Source organism: Mus pahari, chromosome 1 (genome assembly GCF_900095145.1).
Source record: "Mus pahari chromosome 1, PAHARI_EIJ_v1.1, whole genome shotgun sequence".
Lineage (NCBI taxonomy): Eukaryota > Metazoa > Chordata > Mammalia > Rodentia > Muridae > Mus > Mus pahari.
This window is the reverse complement of record NC_034590.1, coordinates 108,377,714-108,392,405: the sequence shown is the minus strand read 5'-3', so window position 1 is coordinate 108,392,405 and position 14,692 is coordinate 108,377,714. Positions and strand designations below refer to the sequence as shown.

Sequence of the window (14,692 nt, the reverse complement as noted above, 5' to 3'; positions counted from 1 at the left end):
GTGACAAAAATATTTATGGCTCTCAAATAATATTAAACAATAATGCTGCACCCTGCAGACAGCTTGAAGGTTTTGAGGTTTTAAATTAGACAGATGACAGGGTGCAGTCCTACCCCTTAACTCAAAAGTAATGCTTAATTAGCCACTTTTTGCTGGAAAAGGACACGTTCTCTGAATATTATGAAAATAGTCTGCTAGCCTTCAACTATGAGTGTTCTAGAATCAAGGTCATCTTTACAGATCAACTCTCCAAGACTAATTCCTTTATAAGAACAGACACCAAACAGATCACACACCTGAGCCCATCTGCCACATTTCTATTCTAATTTCACCAGAGGTGGTTGGAAGATAATCAAAAGAGCTGTCATGTAAAGTTTTGCCCTGGAAAGGTGGATTCTGCTGAGGCATTTGTCTGGCCATTAGTAGGGGAGGAATTCAGTTGTTTCTCTGGTCACCTGGGTGTGTGTGTGTGTGTGTGTGTGTGTGTGTGTCCCCTTAGGTGACCTCTGCTCATTAAAGCAGTCCCAGGGCATCCCCAGTTAGGCTGTGGGATGATTCAGAGCAGTGCTCTGTGATTAGTTGATGGCTCTAATTTGGACAGATTGGCATGTGGCATATGTAAGAACTGTCTGCTGGGTTGGAACACTGCTGCTAAGGTTACACATCTGCTTGGCAGGGGCAAGTCTTCTCACTAGGGGCATGCTCCCCATTTGTGACTCCCCCACATCCTGACAAAATGTGTGATTTTAAAGATTGGTTGAATGAATGCTAAGAGGGACAAGAAGTTCAAATGTGAACAAGTCAGCTAGATTTCTATGTTACTAGGGATGAAAGTGCTAGACTGCACCATTTATCCCTGTGAACACAGGCTAAGAATGACACCTCGGACCTCTGCGCTGAAAACTACAGCCTGTTAGAAACTCAAAAGGGGAAAAAAAACAGAATCAGTTCTGTTCATAAACCCAAACACCCAATATTATAAACAAGGCAGCTTTCCCCAAACTGACTGGTAAATTCAATGCAACCCAACCCACGGGATTTCTACGAAAATAGAAATTAAACAAGTAGATTCTAAAACTTGTATGGAAATACAAAGACCCAAGATGACTTAAAGCAGCTTTTAAAAGAAAGAACAAAATAAAAGCATACCCACTATAGAATCAAGTCCAATCTGGAGGAGTTAGGAACAGGACTGGCCTCAGGCAGACACAGGGAAAACAGATCCCTGGCTACAATGATGGGGCTGGTCCAGCTAGTGGCTAAATGGAGCTTCTCTTGAGAGTAGTAGCTAATCTAAATGAATCTTGCCTGGAGTGAAGCCAGAGGCAAGAGGATAAGCAGAAAAACAGAGGGCCAGGCCCAATTCTGGGTCACAATTATGTTGTCAAAGCAAAGTTGGCCAGCACTCGGGAGGCAGAGGCAGGCGGATTTCTGAGTTCGAGGCCAGCCTGGTCTACAAAGTGAGTTCCAGGACAGCCAGGGCTATACAGAGAAACCCTGTCTTGAAAAACCAAAAAAAAAAAAAAAAAAAAAAAAGCAAAGTTGGACTGCAGAGTCACGTGATGTGGAACATCACTCAGGGAGGCAAAAGATGCAGCCCACAGTGCCACGCCTGTGCCCACAGTGCTGCTCCTGCGCATGCTCACAGGCATTACTCGGGGAGGCAAAAGATGCAGCCCACAGTGCTGCTCCTGCACACGCTCACACGCAAGTGCCTTTTGCCGGTTATAAACATGTGCTGCGGTACAGGATATAAGGCCATTTCTTTATAATCAGGATCTTGCTAGGTGTTGCAGGCCAGCCTGGGGCTTGCTATCTTCCTGCTTCCCCATCCCAAGTGCTGAGATCATGTATGGGTGCCCTTTGTGCTCTGTGATACAGCCTTTGAAAACTAAGTATGTGGTGGAAGAAAAGGAAGGGGAATTATATAATTATGCTCAAAATAAAATAATTTTTTTTAAAAATGAGTAAATATGAAACTGTGTACGCCTTTAAACCCAGCTCTCAGGAGTCAGAGGCAGGCAGATCTCTGTGAGTTCAAGGCCAGCCTGGTGTACAAAGTGAGTTCCAGCACAGCCAGGGTGATTATACAGAGAAACCCTGTCTGAAAACAACCCCACCAAAAATGTGGTACTATGTCTATTCCTCGTTCATATGGAAGACATGAACTACCATGAGGCACAAAACTCAACTCGAGGAAAGCTTTGGAAATGTCAAAGGCAAAATATAGAGGCCAGAGAGCTAGCTCAGTCGGTTTAGCACTTGCTACAAAAACCAGGGGAGCAGAGACTGGATACCCAGCAACCACATAAATGTAGGGCAGCCATGGCAATCCACTCATGATTCTAGTGCTTAGGGTTACAGAAGATCCCCGAAGCAAGGAGCAAGCTTGATAGCTAGACTAACCTCATCAGTGAACTCTGGGTTCAAGAGAGAGACTCATTAGCTAAGGTAGAGAGTGATTGAGAAAGATATGTGGTGTCAACCTTGGTCCTACACATACATGTGAACAGGCATGCATACATACCCACACCCACATATGTGCCCCTACACATGCACACATGCATGTACAGCACATATACACTCAATCAAAACTGCGCTTTTAGGAGGAGGCATGGAAAAGTGTCTCCATGACCCTGGCATGGGCAAGAGTTCTTCTCAACAAACAAACTCTAGAGGAATCTGCACAGCCATCCTGTCTGTGCTTCCTAGGCAACCGTGCAGCAACCGGCTCCTCCTCAGCAACCATTCCTTCCCAGTGAGGCCCCGAGCCCTAAAGCAGCGCACTGTGTACACATACCCTGCGCTCCTTAGCTGTTTCCCAGGCCTGGATAATGAGGTAGCTGTGTACTGCTTCACTCTCATTAGCAGAGCTGAGAATAGAATCCTACATAGTTATGCTCATCTCTGACTCTTCTCCCACAGACACTCCCAGGAAGCACTGTAATGAAACCACAGCAGCATCTTTCATGTCCTGGTACTGCTGTGGAGTCACTTGCAGAGCAGGGGACCCATTCCACTGTCTTTCAAAGGGTGTCAACCCCAACCAGCCACCTGGGAACTTGAGCACTACTGACATATTAAAACAACGTGTCTTAAAAACACTTGCTTTCATTTGTGTTCCTTGGAGAAATCTCTCTGGAGCTTCTGATCATTGTCTTCTAGGCTGGATTAGTAGTCATTGTAAGCTTGGTTTGCTGGAATCGGGTCAAGACCATTAGTGGGCTATGAATTTAGGTGACAAATGCTTTGAGACTAAGTGTATGTGGTTTTGTGAGCACAAGGTAGGCACATTTCTTACATTAGGTCACGCTAATGACAACAAACAAAAAGGTGTGAAGGTCACAGCCGCAAAACCTAGCCATGCGGCTGAAGCAATGACTCAGCAGTTAAAAGCATGGGTTGCTCTTCCAGAGGACTGAAGTTCAATTCCCAGCACCCACATGGCAGCTTGCATCCATCTCTTCCTTTAGCCCCAGGACTTCTAAGGGCACTAATTATGCATGTTATGCACAGACATACATGTGGACCAAACACCCATTTTACATGAGGCTTTTTTATTAAAAGAAAAAACCTAGCTACAATGTAGTATCTAATTTAGAGACCCAAAGGATGTGTGTGTGTATATATCTATCTATATCTATCTATATCTATATCTATATCTATATCTATCTGTATATATATACAGATATATATATATATATATATATATATATATATATATATATATATTCTGTTTCATTATGAGGACTGGGGAAAATGAGAAAACCAATCAGGACTGTAGAGAGAGAGGCGATGGAGAATAGAGAGGATTGCACCCAGATAGCTAAGGGTGTAGGCTTGTCTGATACATGTTCAGAACAAGGCTGGCCTCTAGCAGGGTCAGGAAGCCAGGTTGCTTGCTCCATTCGAAAAAAAAAAAACAAAAAACGTGGCTATGAGCAATAAGTAGAATCCTATTCTTTAAGCTCCAGCTACCTCCAAAGCTCCTTATGGGAATATTTTTCCCACTCCATGAGTGCAGAACCATTAATACCCAGAATAGTATGGACATGGTCCCCCAGGGAAACACTAGTAAGTTCCCTCTGTTTAAATGCAAGACATTGGCATTAAGTGCTGTGACAATACAGCCACCTGGGACTGTGCAGACAAAAATCACAGATCAGCCATGACTGCACAATCTGTAAAAGAAAGGCTCAAATCATGTGCTTCCCAGTCACATAACTTAATAACAAAGAACAGAAGAAAGTTCCAGCACTAGGGCAGTGCCACAGGGCTTCTTCCTGCTTGTCTTCCTTCACTGCCAACCACCTGAAGGCTCCACACTTGGCACTGGGTCTCCTTATTCCTATGTACTCTCAAATTGAAATTCCCCAATATCTGGTGACTCCCACATCTACTCAAGCCCAGTGCTCCCCGAAGAATGCTCAGCTGCCCAGCCAACAGCCTCTATCTTGGCAAGTCTCCCAGGTACCTGCCAAACCACAGCTCTGGATCCCCTCTACAAACTCCTCACCCAGACTTCTCTCACCAACTTAGGCCAAAACCTGGGGACTATCCTGAATGCATGCTCACCAGCATCCACAAACTCTAAGTTGGTCCGAACTGACTACCATCCTCCCCACCCTCCCAACTGCCACCTCTGCTTCCCCATCCTCTACAGTATCCTGCTGGTGTTTTGAACTATCTCACGGTGTGCATTCTGCCCTCTGTATCTTTTTGTTTGTTTGTTTGTTTGTTTGTTTGTTTGAGACAAGATTTCTCTGAGTAGCCCTGGCTGTCCTGGAACTCACTCTGTAGACCAGGCTGGCTTCAAACTCATAAATCTGTCTGCCTCTGCCTCCCAAATGCTGGGATTAAAGGCGTGTGCCACCGTGCCCAGCTTGCCCTCTGTATCTTAGGTTATAGAAAATATTAAAAAAATGAAAGTTGTATCTGTTCTGAATAGAAGCAGATTTTTCCTAAGGAATACAACCCACCAGTCATTCTCAGACAACGATACCTAAAACACTGGGGCTTAGATGGAAGGCAAACATACTGCGAGTTGCAGCGTTTTTATTGTACATAGTTTCTGCTCGTATAGATGCAATGACTCCATTATGGGGGGAAAGACTTTTACTATGTGTGGTGGTTTGAATATGCTTGGCCCTGGGAATGCCACTATTAGAAGGTGTGGCCTTGTAGGAGGAAGTGTCTTACTGTGGGGGTTGGCTTTGAGAGTCCTTCCTTCTAGATGCCTGGAAGCCAGTCTTTTTCTGTTTGTCTTTGGAACAAGATGTAGAATCGCAGCTCCTCCAGCATCATGTCTGCTTGTATGCTGCCATGCCTCCTACCTTGATGATAATGGACTGAACCTCTCTGTACCTGTAATCCAGACCCAATTAAATGTTGTCTTTTATAAAAGTTGTCTTGGTCATGGTGTCTGTTCACAGCAATGGAAGCCCTAACTAAGATAATATGTCCCTGCACCATCTCTTAACATGTAAGTATCAAATGCCTATATCTTTGGACTGTAGTTCGCTAGAATATTTAATTTTAAAAACTACTATTTGAACCAGGCAGAGGTGGTACATGCCTTTAATCCCAACATTTGGGGTGCAGGGGCAGGCAGATCTTTTTGAGTTTGAAGCTAGCCTGATCTACAAAGCAAATTTCAGGACAGCCAGGTCTATTACATGGAAAACTGTCTCAAAAAAAAAAAAAAAAAATGAGAGGTGGCGTGGTGTAGTGGCTCACCCCTTTAATCCCAACATTTGGAAAGCAGAGGCGGGTGGATCTTTGTGAATTCCAGGCTACCTGCCTAGTCTATATAATGAGACTATGCCTTTAAAACAAACAAACAAAAAAACAAACAAACAAACAATGTGGCACATCCCAATGGGCAATCTGTCTTAGCCAGTATTCTATTGGTATGAAGAGACACCATAACCAGGGAAACTCATATCTAAAAGAAAAGCATTTAATTGGGGCTTGCTTACAGTTTCAGAGTCCATTGTCAACAGGGCAGGGAGCATGGCGGCATGCAGGCAGATGTGGTACTGGAGAGGAGCTGGTCTCCATGATCTACATCTGCATCTGCAGGCAGCAGGATGAGCTGGGCCACTGGGCCTAGCTTGGGCTCTTAAACCTCAAAGCTCACCTCTAGTGACACACTTCTTCTAACAAGGACCCACCTCTTAATCCTTTCAAGTCGTGCCACTCCCTGGTGACCAAGCACTTAAATCTATGAGCCTAAAAGGAACACCTTTACTCAAACCACCACACAGTTCAAATATGGAGAGGGCTGGGGCAAAGCGGTGCTGCCTGCCTGAGTGAGCATGTCTATGCCTGAGGATGTGAGTGAGCGTGTCTATCCCTGAGAATGTGAGTGAGCGTGTATATCCCTGAGAATGTGAGTGAGTGTGTCTATCCCTGAGGATGTGAGTGAGTGTGTCTGTGCCTGAGGATGTGAGTGAGCGTGTCTGAGCCTGAGGATGTGAGTGAGCGTGTCTATCCCTGAGGATGTGAGTGAGCGTGTCTATCCCTGAGGATGTGAGTGAGCGTGTCTGTGCCTGAGGATGTGAGTGAGCGTGTCTATCCCTGAGGATGTGAGTGAGTGTGTCTGTGCCTGAGGATGTGAGTGAGCGTGTCTGGGCCTGAGGATGTGAGTGAGCGTGTCTATCCCTGAGGATGTGAGTGAGCGTGTCTGTGCCTCAGGATGTGAGTGAGCGTGTCTGTGCCTGAGGATGTGAGTGAGCGTGTCTGTGCCTGAGGATGTGAGTGAGCGTGTCTATCCCTGAGGATGTGAGTGAGNATGTGAGTGAGCGTGTCTATCCCTGAGGATGTGAGTGAGCGTGTCTATCCCTGAGGATGTGAGTGAGCATGTCTGTGCCTGAGGATGTGAGTGAGCGTGTCTATCCCTGAGGATATGAGTGAGCGTGTCTATCCCTGAGGATGTGAGTGAGCGTGTCTATCCCTGAGGATGTGAGTGAGCATGTCTATGCCTGAGGATGTGAGTGAGCGTGTCTATCCCTGAGGATGTGAGTGAGAGTGTCTATCCCTGAGGATGTGAGTGAGCGTGTCTGTGCCTCAGGATGTGAGTGAGAGTGTCTATGCCTGAGGATGTGAGTGAGCGTGTCTATCCCTGAGGATGTGAGTGAGAGTGTCTATCCCTGCAGCTGCCATTCTCTACTGACCTCAGCATCCAGCTACTTGAACCTTCCTACATAGTCTGAATGCCAGTGACATCCCAAGGAACTTGGGGCTTTCAGTGCAGCATTAGAACTGCTGAGGGAGGCACCTGGCTTAATATCCTTAAAGGTTCTCGACTTCTCCAGTGTGCCTACAGCAGACAACCATCATTGAACTACCCAGCCCCACTGTATGAGCTGGAGAACAACAGTGTTTGATTGGTGCCCTCCACGGACAAGCCTTAATACTCTCAATACTCCTCGAGAATCAGCTGCTCATCAAGTCCGAGGTACTAAGCGTCTAGCTGCTGTAGTTGCTGACTTCCTTCCACACTTGGCCCTGGGCGTTGCAGAGTAAAAAACTGCTGTTGCAGAGCAGCAGGGCACTAAGAATCTGCAGACAGAGAAAAGAGAATGCCCTGAGCACTAGGCCAGGACCACGGCTGAGATACTCAGAGGCTGCAGGTTTGGTTGCTAGGTCCAAATCAAGATTATGTTATTCGGGGGAAGTGATTTCACATAACCTATAGCTGTGCCCTTTTGTCAGTGGACCTGAATCTGGGCCTTCCCTAGGGTGGTGAAGACCAGGCTCCGCCAGGGAGTAGCACTTTGTGTCCTGCCTGTGTCCTAACACCTCGCACAGATCTAGCTGCCCTGATCACTAGTGAAGCATGGGGACCACCAGGCCCAGCGGGATTACAGGTGGCTCAAGGGGCTGTATGTCGATTCCAGACACACTTGGAGGTCTATGGCAAGTTTATCTATCTAGGAAGGGTCCCCTGGCTAACTATTAGTGTTCCTTATCCACCAGAAGTGTCAGAAGCATCTAGAATCTCTTGAGAACGAGACATGGATACTAGTTCTGTCTTGTAGTTGGAATTATGATTTTATTTTGGCACCTCCAGAAAACGGACTCCAGAAAGACTAAGAACTGACATTGTTAGTGATTTTAATGCTCACTTTCATAGTTTAGTTCCTAGTTGGCCATGAATGTAGTGTTAACATTGTTGACGTGGAAGGTTCTGAACTCACTTAAGAGACAAAACTTCATACACGCCTGTGAAGGCGTTTCTAGACGGGGTTAGTTAAGGCCAGAAGATCCATTGTAAAATTCAGTGGCACCATTTTGTGTTGGGGTCCTGACATGAATAAAAGGAAAAAGTGAGTTGTGAGCCAGCACTCATCTCTCTGCCCCTGTCCACAGGTGCAGTGGGAGCAGCTGCCTCAAGCTCCTGCCACCATGCCTCCCCACACCATGAAGGACTGTGCCTTCAAACTGAGAGCCAAAATAAGTGCTTCCTTCCTCAAGTCGTTTTTGTCGGGTATTTGTGACAGCAACAAGGAAAATAACGAATATGATGACTTAGGCAAATCGTCCTCAGCTGAGTGGGAAGTAGGAGGGGCCGTGAAAACTACACGGATTCCTGACAGCTTCCTACAGTCTTGTTTCTAGTTGCTGAGAGAAGCTACATTTTGGGGGGACTTGAAGGTTATGTCTGATGCGTGTCTTCATTTAAGGAGTGGTTTGTAAAGGAAAGAGGCAAAGCTCAAGTGAGACTGGAAAAGGAACCAGATGAGGTGCCAGGGATGCGAGTCCCTGTGCCACATCTTCCCACTAGTCAGCATTTGAAGATTCAGAGCACATCTGGCTTCTGGGGTCTCCTTCTGCAGCTACCTGTTCCCTGCAGTGGGCTCTGTGTCCACACAGCCAGGGGTACCTTCCTATTGCTGTCAATCTTGTAAGTACCCGGAGCTGCTGAAGCTTGGCAGCAGCCGAGATGCTTTTTATAAGCAGGTGAAGGTACCCTTAGGGTGTTGTGAGATGACTGTACCTTAACAAACTGCACATAAAATACATGTGGTACTGCTGCAGTGGGCTTGGTGGCAGAGTACCTGAGGATGTGACAGAAGTGGTCTGCTTGGTGATCTCCATGGCACAGTATTCTTTATATGAAAAAGATCCTTGCTGTTAGAGGAGAATAGAAGGCACTGCTAAGGCTGGGTTCCTAACTAGCCTGTCTTCAAAATGCTTTGGAGGACAAGCAGAATTCCCTGGGGGCTATGAGTACAGTCACAGATGTAGTCCTGCCACAGCCACAGTAAGGGGCTCTCAGTACATGTACAGAGGGTAGTTTGTTTTTCAATTCACAGCCAGTGCTGGCCTCACAAAGCAGTTGTTGAACCCTGCATTTATGTGTGCTCACACCGACTTATTCTAGTCTTGTTCAAGTCCACCAGTAACACCTCAAGGCAAACTCACTGTTGTCCCCAGGACTGTGCTATTTGACAAGGCCCTCAAGGACCCATGGCATACACCCTTTGTGGGGGGGATGCCCATTGGTCAGGAGTCCCCATGTGCACTCCCAATGGATTTTGAACTACCAGGTCTCTCCACCTGCCATTCTCTTCCCCAGAGATATCCACCAGGGTAAAGGAGCAGGAACCTCTGCAGAGACTTGGTCACATCCTCCTTTATATAGAATCATTTGGCTCCGGGGGCAGGAGCTTTGGGCAAGAAACTTGGAGAAGGAGCTTAGGGCAGGAGACCTGGAATGGGAGTCTACAATGGGGGACCTGGGGAGGAAGCCTGGGGCAGGGAGCCTGGAGCAGGAGCTCAGGGCAGGGGACCAGGGCTGGGACAGAAGCTGAATGGAGACCAGGGGTAGAGGCTTAAGTGCCCACCTTGCTCTTCTCCTGCTGCAGCTCTATCTGGATATCTGTGAGCTTGGCTCGCAGCTCCTCGTTGGCAGCCTGCAATGCAGCGAGTGTCTCTGCTTTGTCCCCCTTGGCCCGGCTGCCTGCACCCTTCTTTGACATGGTGAGGCTGGATGGCCAGAAAGACGCCCAGGGGCAGCTGCTCCGTCTGGGCCAGGGTATCCACGCCAAGCTCTTGGCAGGTGTCCTCCGCTACATTTTCTCAGTTACCTGAAGGAAAAACACATCCATGGTGAACAGATCGTACATGGCCAGATGACTCAGTGGCCCCTCAGCCATGAGACTTCAACCTAGAGCTCAGGGCCTTGGTGTTGGGGCAGGGGCATAGCTGACTCCTCATCTACTCTCATCCAAGATGCTGTCCTGACTGTATTTGCTGAGAACGAAGTCTGATCCCAGAGGCATCTGCCACTGTGCAGTATCCTCAGACAGGGACTCCATGCATTGGACATGCTAATCCTTTGCTCCTTTACAAAGAATCTGCTGTGCAACTCTAAATCTAGAGTTTCAAATGTGGGTGTGAGACCCACAGCAGCAACAGTAACTGTAAACCATGAGCTAAGAAACGTTGGTGGAATAGAGGCTACAACCCAGGGTCAATCCAGGGATTCCCAAACTTTCTCCAGGAAACTCAGTGAGTGGAGGCAGACAAGGAAGGAGTGAAGAGATGGGGAGGGGAAGGAGAGGGGAAGAGAAAGGAAGGGGAGGGAGCACATATGTCTCAAGGAGCTGTTTGTACTTTCACATAGAAGTGGAGTACCAGCTCACCAAGGAATAACCCACAAACCCTGGCAGCACTAGATCCCAGCTTAACCCTGAGCACCTACCTGCTGCCCTTCCCACCTAGGAATGGAAGCCTTGGGCGTGAGTTCTCTGTTGCTATGCAATTAGCTGTGACACCTCCCAGGTGTCTGTCCCATTACCCATGTCTAGGGCTTGGGAGCCACCTTGGCTGGTCTCCTAAATGGGTTTGTTTACTCTGTTTATACTATTAGCTAGAAACACCAGTGTCTTCACAAAAATGACTGAGCAAAATGGTTGATTGCATTCAAGTACAATGAGATAGGGAGCTATCATGGATGCTGGGGAGGAAGCCATAGGCCCTGGTGTAGCCTTCACCAACCTCTGTGACCAAGGTGTAGTCTTTTCTTCAGCTTCTGGGTCTCCATACACTGTTGCCCTCCTGCCCACATCTTATCATGGCAATTCTGTACCTGCTTCTAGCCAATAGTATCAGACACAGCCCAGAGCCATCTACATAAGATTCCTGCTTTAATTTACACACACACACACACACACACACACACACACACACACACACACACACACACCCCTCATTGCCTCATCAGCTGCCAACAAGGTTCAGGGCCCCTGTAGGACCACCATAGCCACTCCAAGATAACATTTATCCAGTGTCTTCAGTAGGTTTTGTTGCTTTTGTTTTTATTCACTTTAAAATAAAACTCCTCTAGGTGCAGTATCAGACACCTTTAATCCCAGCATTTAGGAGACAGAAGGAGACAGATTTCTATGAGTTTGAAGCCAACTTGGTCTACATATCAAACCGTTGGACAGCCAAGACTATGAAATGTGATCCCAACCCCCATCTCAAACAAAAACAAAAACAGAAAAAGAAAAAGAATCTGCAGGTCTTGCCTTGATAAAACCATGTTACCAGCCCCACACAGAGGTAACCCACGTCAAGGTGTGTGTGTCAGGGTACTTCCCAGAAGCTCAGTGCTCACAGCCCAAGTTACTATGCGGATGAGACAGTGCAGGCCCATGTGGTCTGAGGAGGACCATCTGTAGTCACCACTGGGCAGAGCCTGCCTGAAGTAGCACTGGGGGCAGAAGAAGTCAGCAGCAGGCCACAGCAGGGCCAGGGTGGAGTAGCAGCCTCAGTATGACCAGAGTTCCCATAGGATGGAACCCAGAGATGCGGGGCCTGGAGACTAAGGATGTCCTTGGCTACACATCAGCTCAGCCCCAGACACAAACGCAGAGAGGATAAAGAGCAGAGTCACGGGAAGGGAGCTAGGCACTCCTGAGATATGCACTCAACCCAGGAGGGCAGAGAGCAGAGGTAGCCAAGGGACAGTCACTTCAAGTGTCTCAGGCTAAGCACCTGCTATGTTTGTATAAGGACTAGGACAAAAGTGTTGGTCATTGAGCTAGAGGGGTGACTTGGGAGTGAAGAGCGCTGGCAGCTTTTTCAAGAGGAGCCAGGTTCAAGTCCCAACACTGATATGGCAGCTCACATTGTTTTGTAATTGTTTCAGGGGCTCCGACAACCTCTTCTGACCTCTGCAGACACCATACATGAATATGGTACACAGTCAGACTTGCTGACGAAATAGCCACTCACATACAATAAAACAAATTTTTTTTTTAATGCTGGGCATCTTAAATGGTCAGTGAAGTGTGTTTGATCACTAGTATATAAAGAGCTGCAGACATTCTGAGGGAAAGCCTGAGATCTACCCCAGGGCTTCTCAGCTTCCAGGCAAGCGCGGCTTTGCTGTCGTCAGTACACAGCAGACTGAATTTTTCATGCTTGCTTTGGTGAAGCCATTAAATTAATAGCTCCAGCTACCATCATCTGTTTTGGGGTCTCCAAGGAAGCAATAAATTTTCTTCCCAGGACCACAGTAGAAGGGTTAGGATGACCTCTGCCAATAGCTCTATGAGGAGAGATACAGCAGACAGGCAGAGCTTTATGGTTGATAAATGTGCCCCCTGGTGAGGGTTAATAACCACTGTAAACCTCAGGGTGCTTACTGGAGGCCTATCTGGGGAAGGCTACCTTCCCTGCTCTGTCCCTTCTAGCCCTTGGCCTTGTTTAATATCCAGCTCTGATGTGTGTTCTGATGTCACCGTGTGACCTAAAAGACATGGAGAGGTCAGAGTAAGCCCTCAACACCCAATGCTGTTTGGAGCACTGTCCCCTCCCTGGTCTGCCCCATAATTCATGATCTGTCTGGATTGTCACATGCAGCCTTGCAGTCTTTAAACAGGCCCAAGTTCTTTCTGGTCACCTTATTTATGGAGAAGAGGTTACCACTCTGACGATGCATTTCCATGAAAGCCTAAAGTGAGGGAAGGCAGGTGGCAGGCCCCCCCCCCAAATCTAGGCTCTGAGAGAGGAACTAGGAGAGAGAACGCTCCAGGCCAGGGGGCCAGCATTCATTCCCTCATTCAGCAGGACCCACACAACAATCCAGCTGGCCCTGCTGCCCATAGAGGACCATGGGGACGGCAGCCCAGTCCACACCTGAGTTTCTTCCAGGGATGCAGAGCAGGCCCTATACTAGTCAAATAGATGCACCTCTACTGCAGCTAATTTCCTGAAAACAGAACTGCCACTAGGGGTCTGGAGGGGTGGGATCAAATAAAGTGGTCATCGGTGTGTAATGGCAATGCTGGCAACCAAAGAGCAGGACACAACCTGGAAGCCAGAGGAAGAAGCACCCTCCACAGTGGAACAGGGAGCTTCCAGAGTGGAGGCCAGCATGATGGATGGTTGGAAGAGGTGGGTCTCTGGAGCACTGGACTGGGTGCTGCTGGAAAGCTGGATGCTGTGGGAAGAGGATTTTGGTGGAAGGCACTGGAGGATGAACAGCACTGCAGAGCAGAGGTCTGACTAGATATGCTGAATCCCAGTGTTCGGAGTTTCCCCCAACCCTGCTACTGCAACATCACCAATTCTAGAGAGAGCCTCTGAGGGGTCCTAGGTGAGCTCTACCATCACACACGGAGCAGACAGTCCGTGGCAGGATGTCTAGGCAAAGTCTGACTGCATTTGTCTTTTCTGGGTGGAAGCAGAGCCATCTGACAGCTGTGGCGGCTCTCTGCATGGGCCACGTGCAGAAGTGGCTCCAGGGCAGCATGCCAGCCACTGCATGTACAAAAGCCCACCCCACCCGCCCCCAGCCAGACCTAACGCAAGGCTCCAGCTCAAGCCTCTCAATATTCATACCTGCCTTTGTCCTGTGTTTGGAATGAGAGTAGTGCACAGCTCTGGACAAGTGTACAGAGGACATCTCCTCTGAAGAACTCAGCATTGGCTTCTTGGCACTGAGGGGAAGTGGTGATATATAAGTCAGCCATCTAAGTGATGCTTATCTCCAAAAACACTGACTCAAGCCCTTAATTTCCCTGGGTATCCCAGAACAGAGAGAACAGATCTAGGTACCTGCTGCGATAGGCCTATGGATAATTAAGGAACCTTCCTCTCTGGCCGTCAAGATTGGGCACCAAGTCACTATTCTTCAGAGGAACATCCCTTGTCCCTTCTATCCAGGATACAACTTTGAGAACATCGACTGTGCTATGTTGCTTTTCCAGGAAATTTCAGGGAGAAGCATATTACCAACTTGACAAGAAAAACGAAATATTCTATTTGGGTACTGTCAAAGTCATCAGGTTGATAGACTTCTGACATGTTGTCCTTCGGTTATGACAATCAATGAGACAGCTTGCAGCAGGTGCGATGGAATGTGCGAGGAAGTGCTGAGCATGACAAGCTGACAGCAGCCCTTGGAAACAGGAATAGCAGCTGTCATGTGTTAGCTGAAAGAATTATCCAAAGCTTGGGCTGTGGCCTCGTTTCCAACCACATTTCAAAGAAATCGCTTATATTGATCATTTATAACCCCCTGGGAGAAATAAAGTTTACAGGAAACAAGGTGGCTGAACTCTTGGGAAGTGAGGGAGAGAAGAAAAGGAAACCTTCTGATAAGAAGAGGCTTTAGTGATGGACTATCCAGAGACTACCCCATCTGGGGATCCATCCCATCATCAGCCACCAA

General features: G+C 47.7%; 1 protein-coding gene across 13 annotated transcripts in view; it reads right to left on the bottom strand.

Annotated features, from left to right (window-relative positions):
• Jakmip3 (Janus kinase and microtubule interacting protein 3) overlaps positions 1 to 14,692 on the bottom strand; it is a 128,621-nt gene that overhangs the window by 63,005 nt on the left and 50,924 nt on the right. For 12 of the 13 annotated variants that reach the window (XM_029531908.1, XM_029531901.1, XM_029531920.1 and 9 more), the window contains exon 2: positions 9,852 to 10,094. The exons of the other annotated variant lie outside the window; for it this stretch is intronic. In XM_029531908.1, coding sequence (XP_029387768.1) covers positions 9,852 to 9,986 — 135 coding nt within the window. In that variant the 5' untranslated portion in view covers positions 9,987 to 10,094. The remainder of the gene's footprint in view (positions 1 to 9,851; positions 10,095 to 14,692) is intronic. 13 annotated transcript variants of the gene reach the window in all.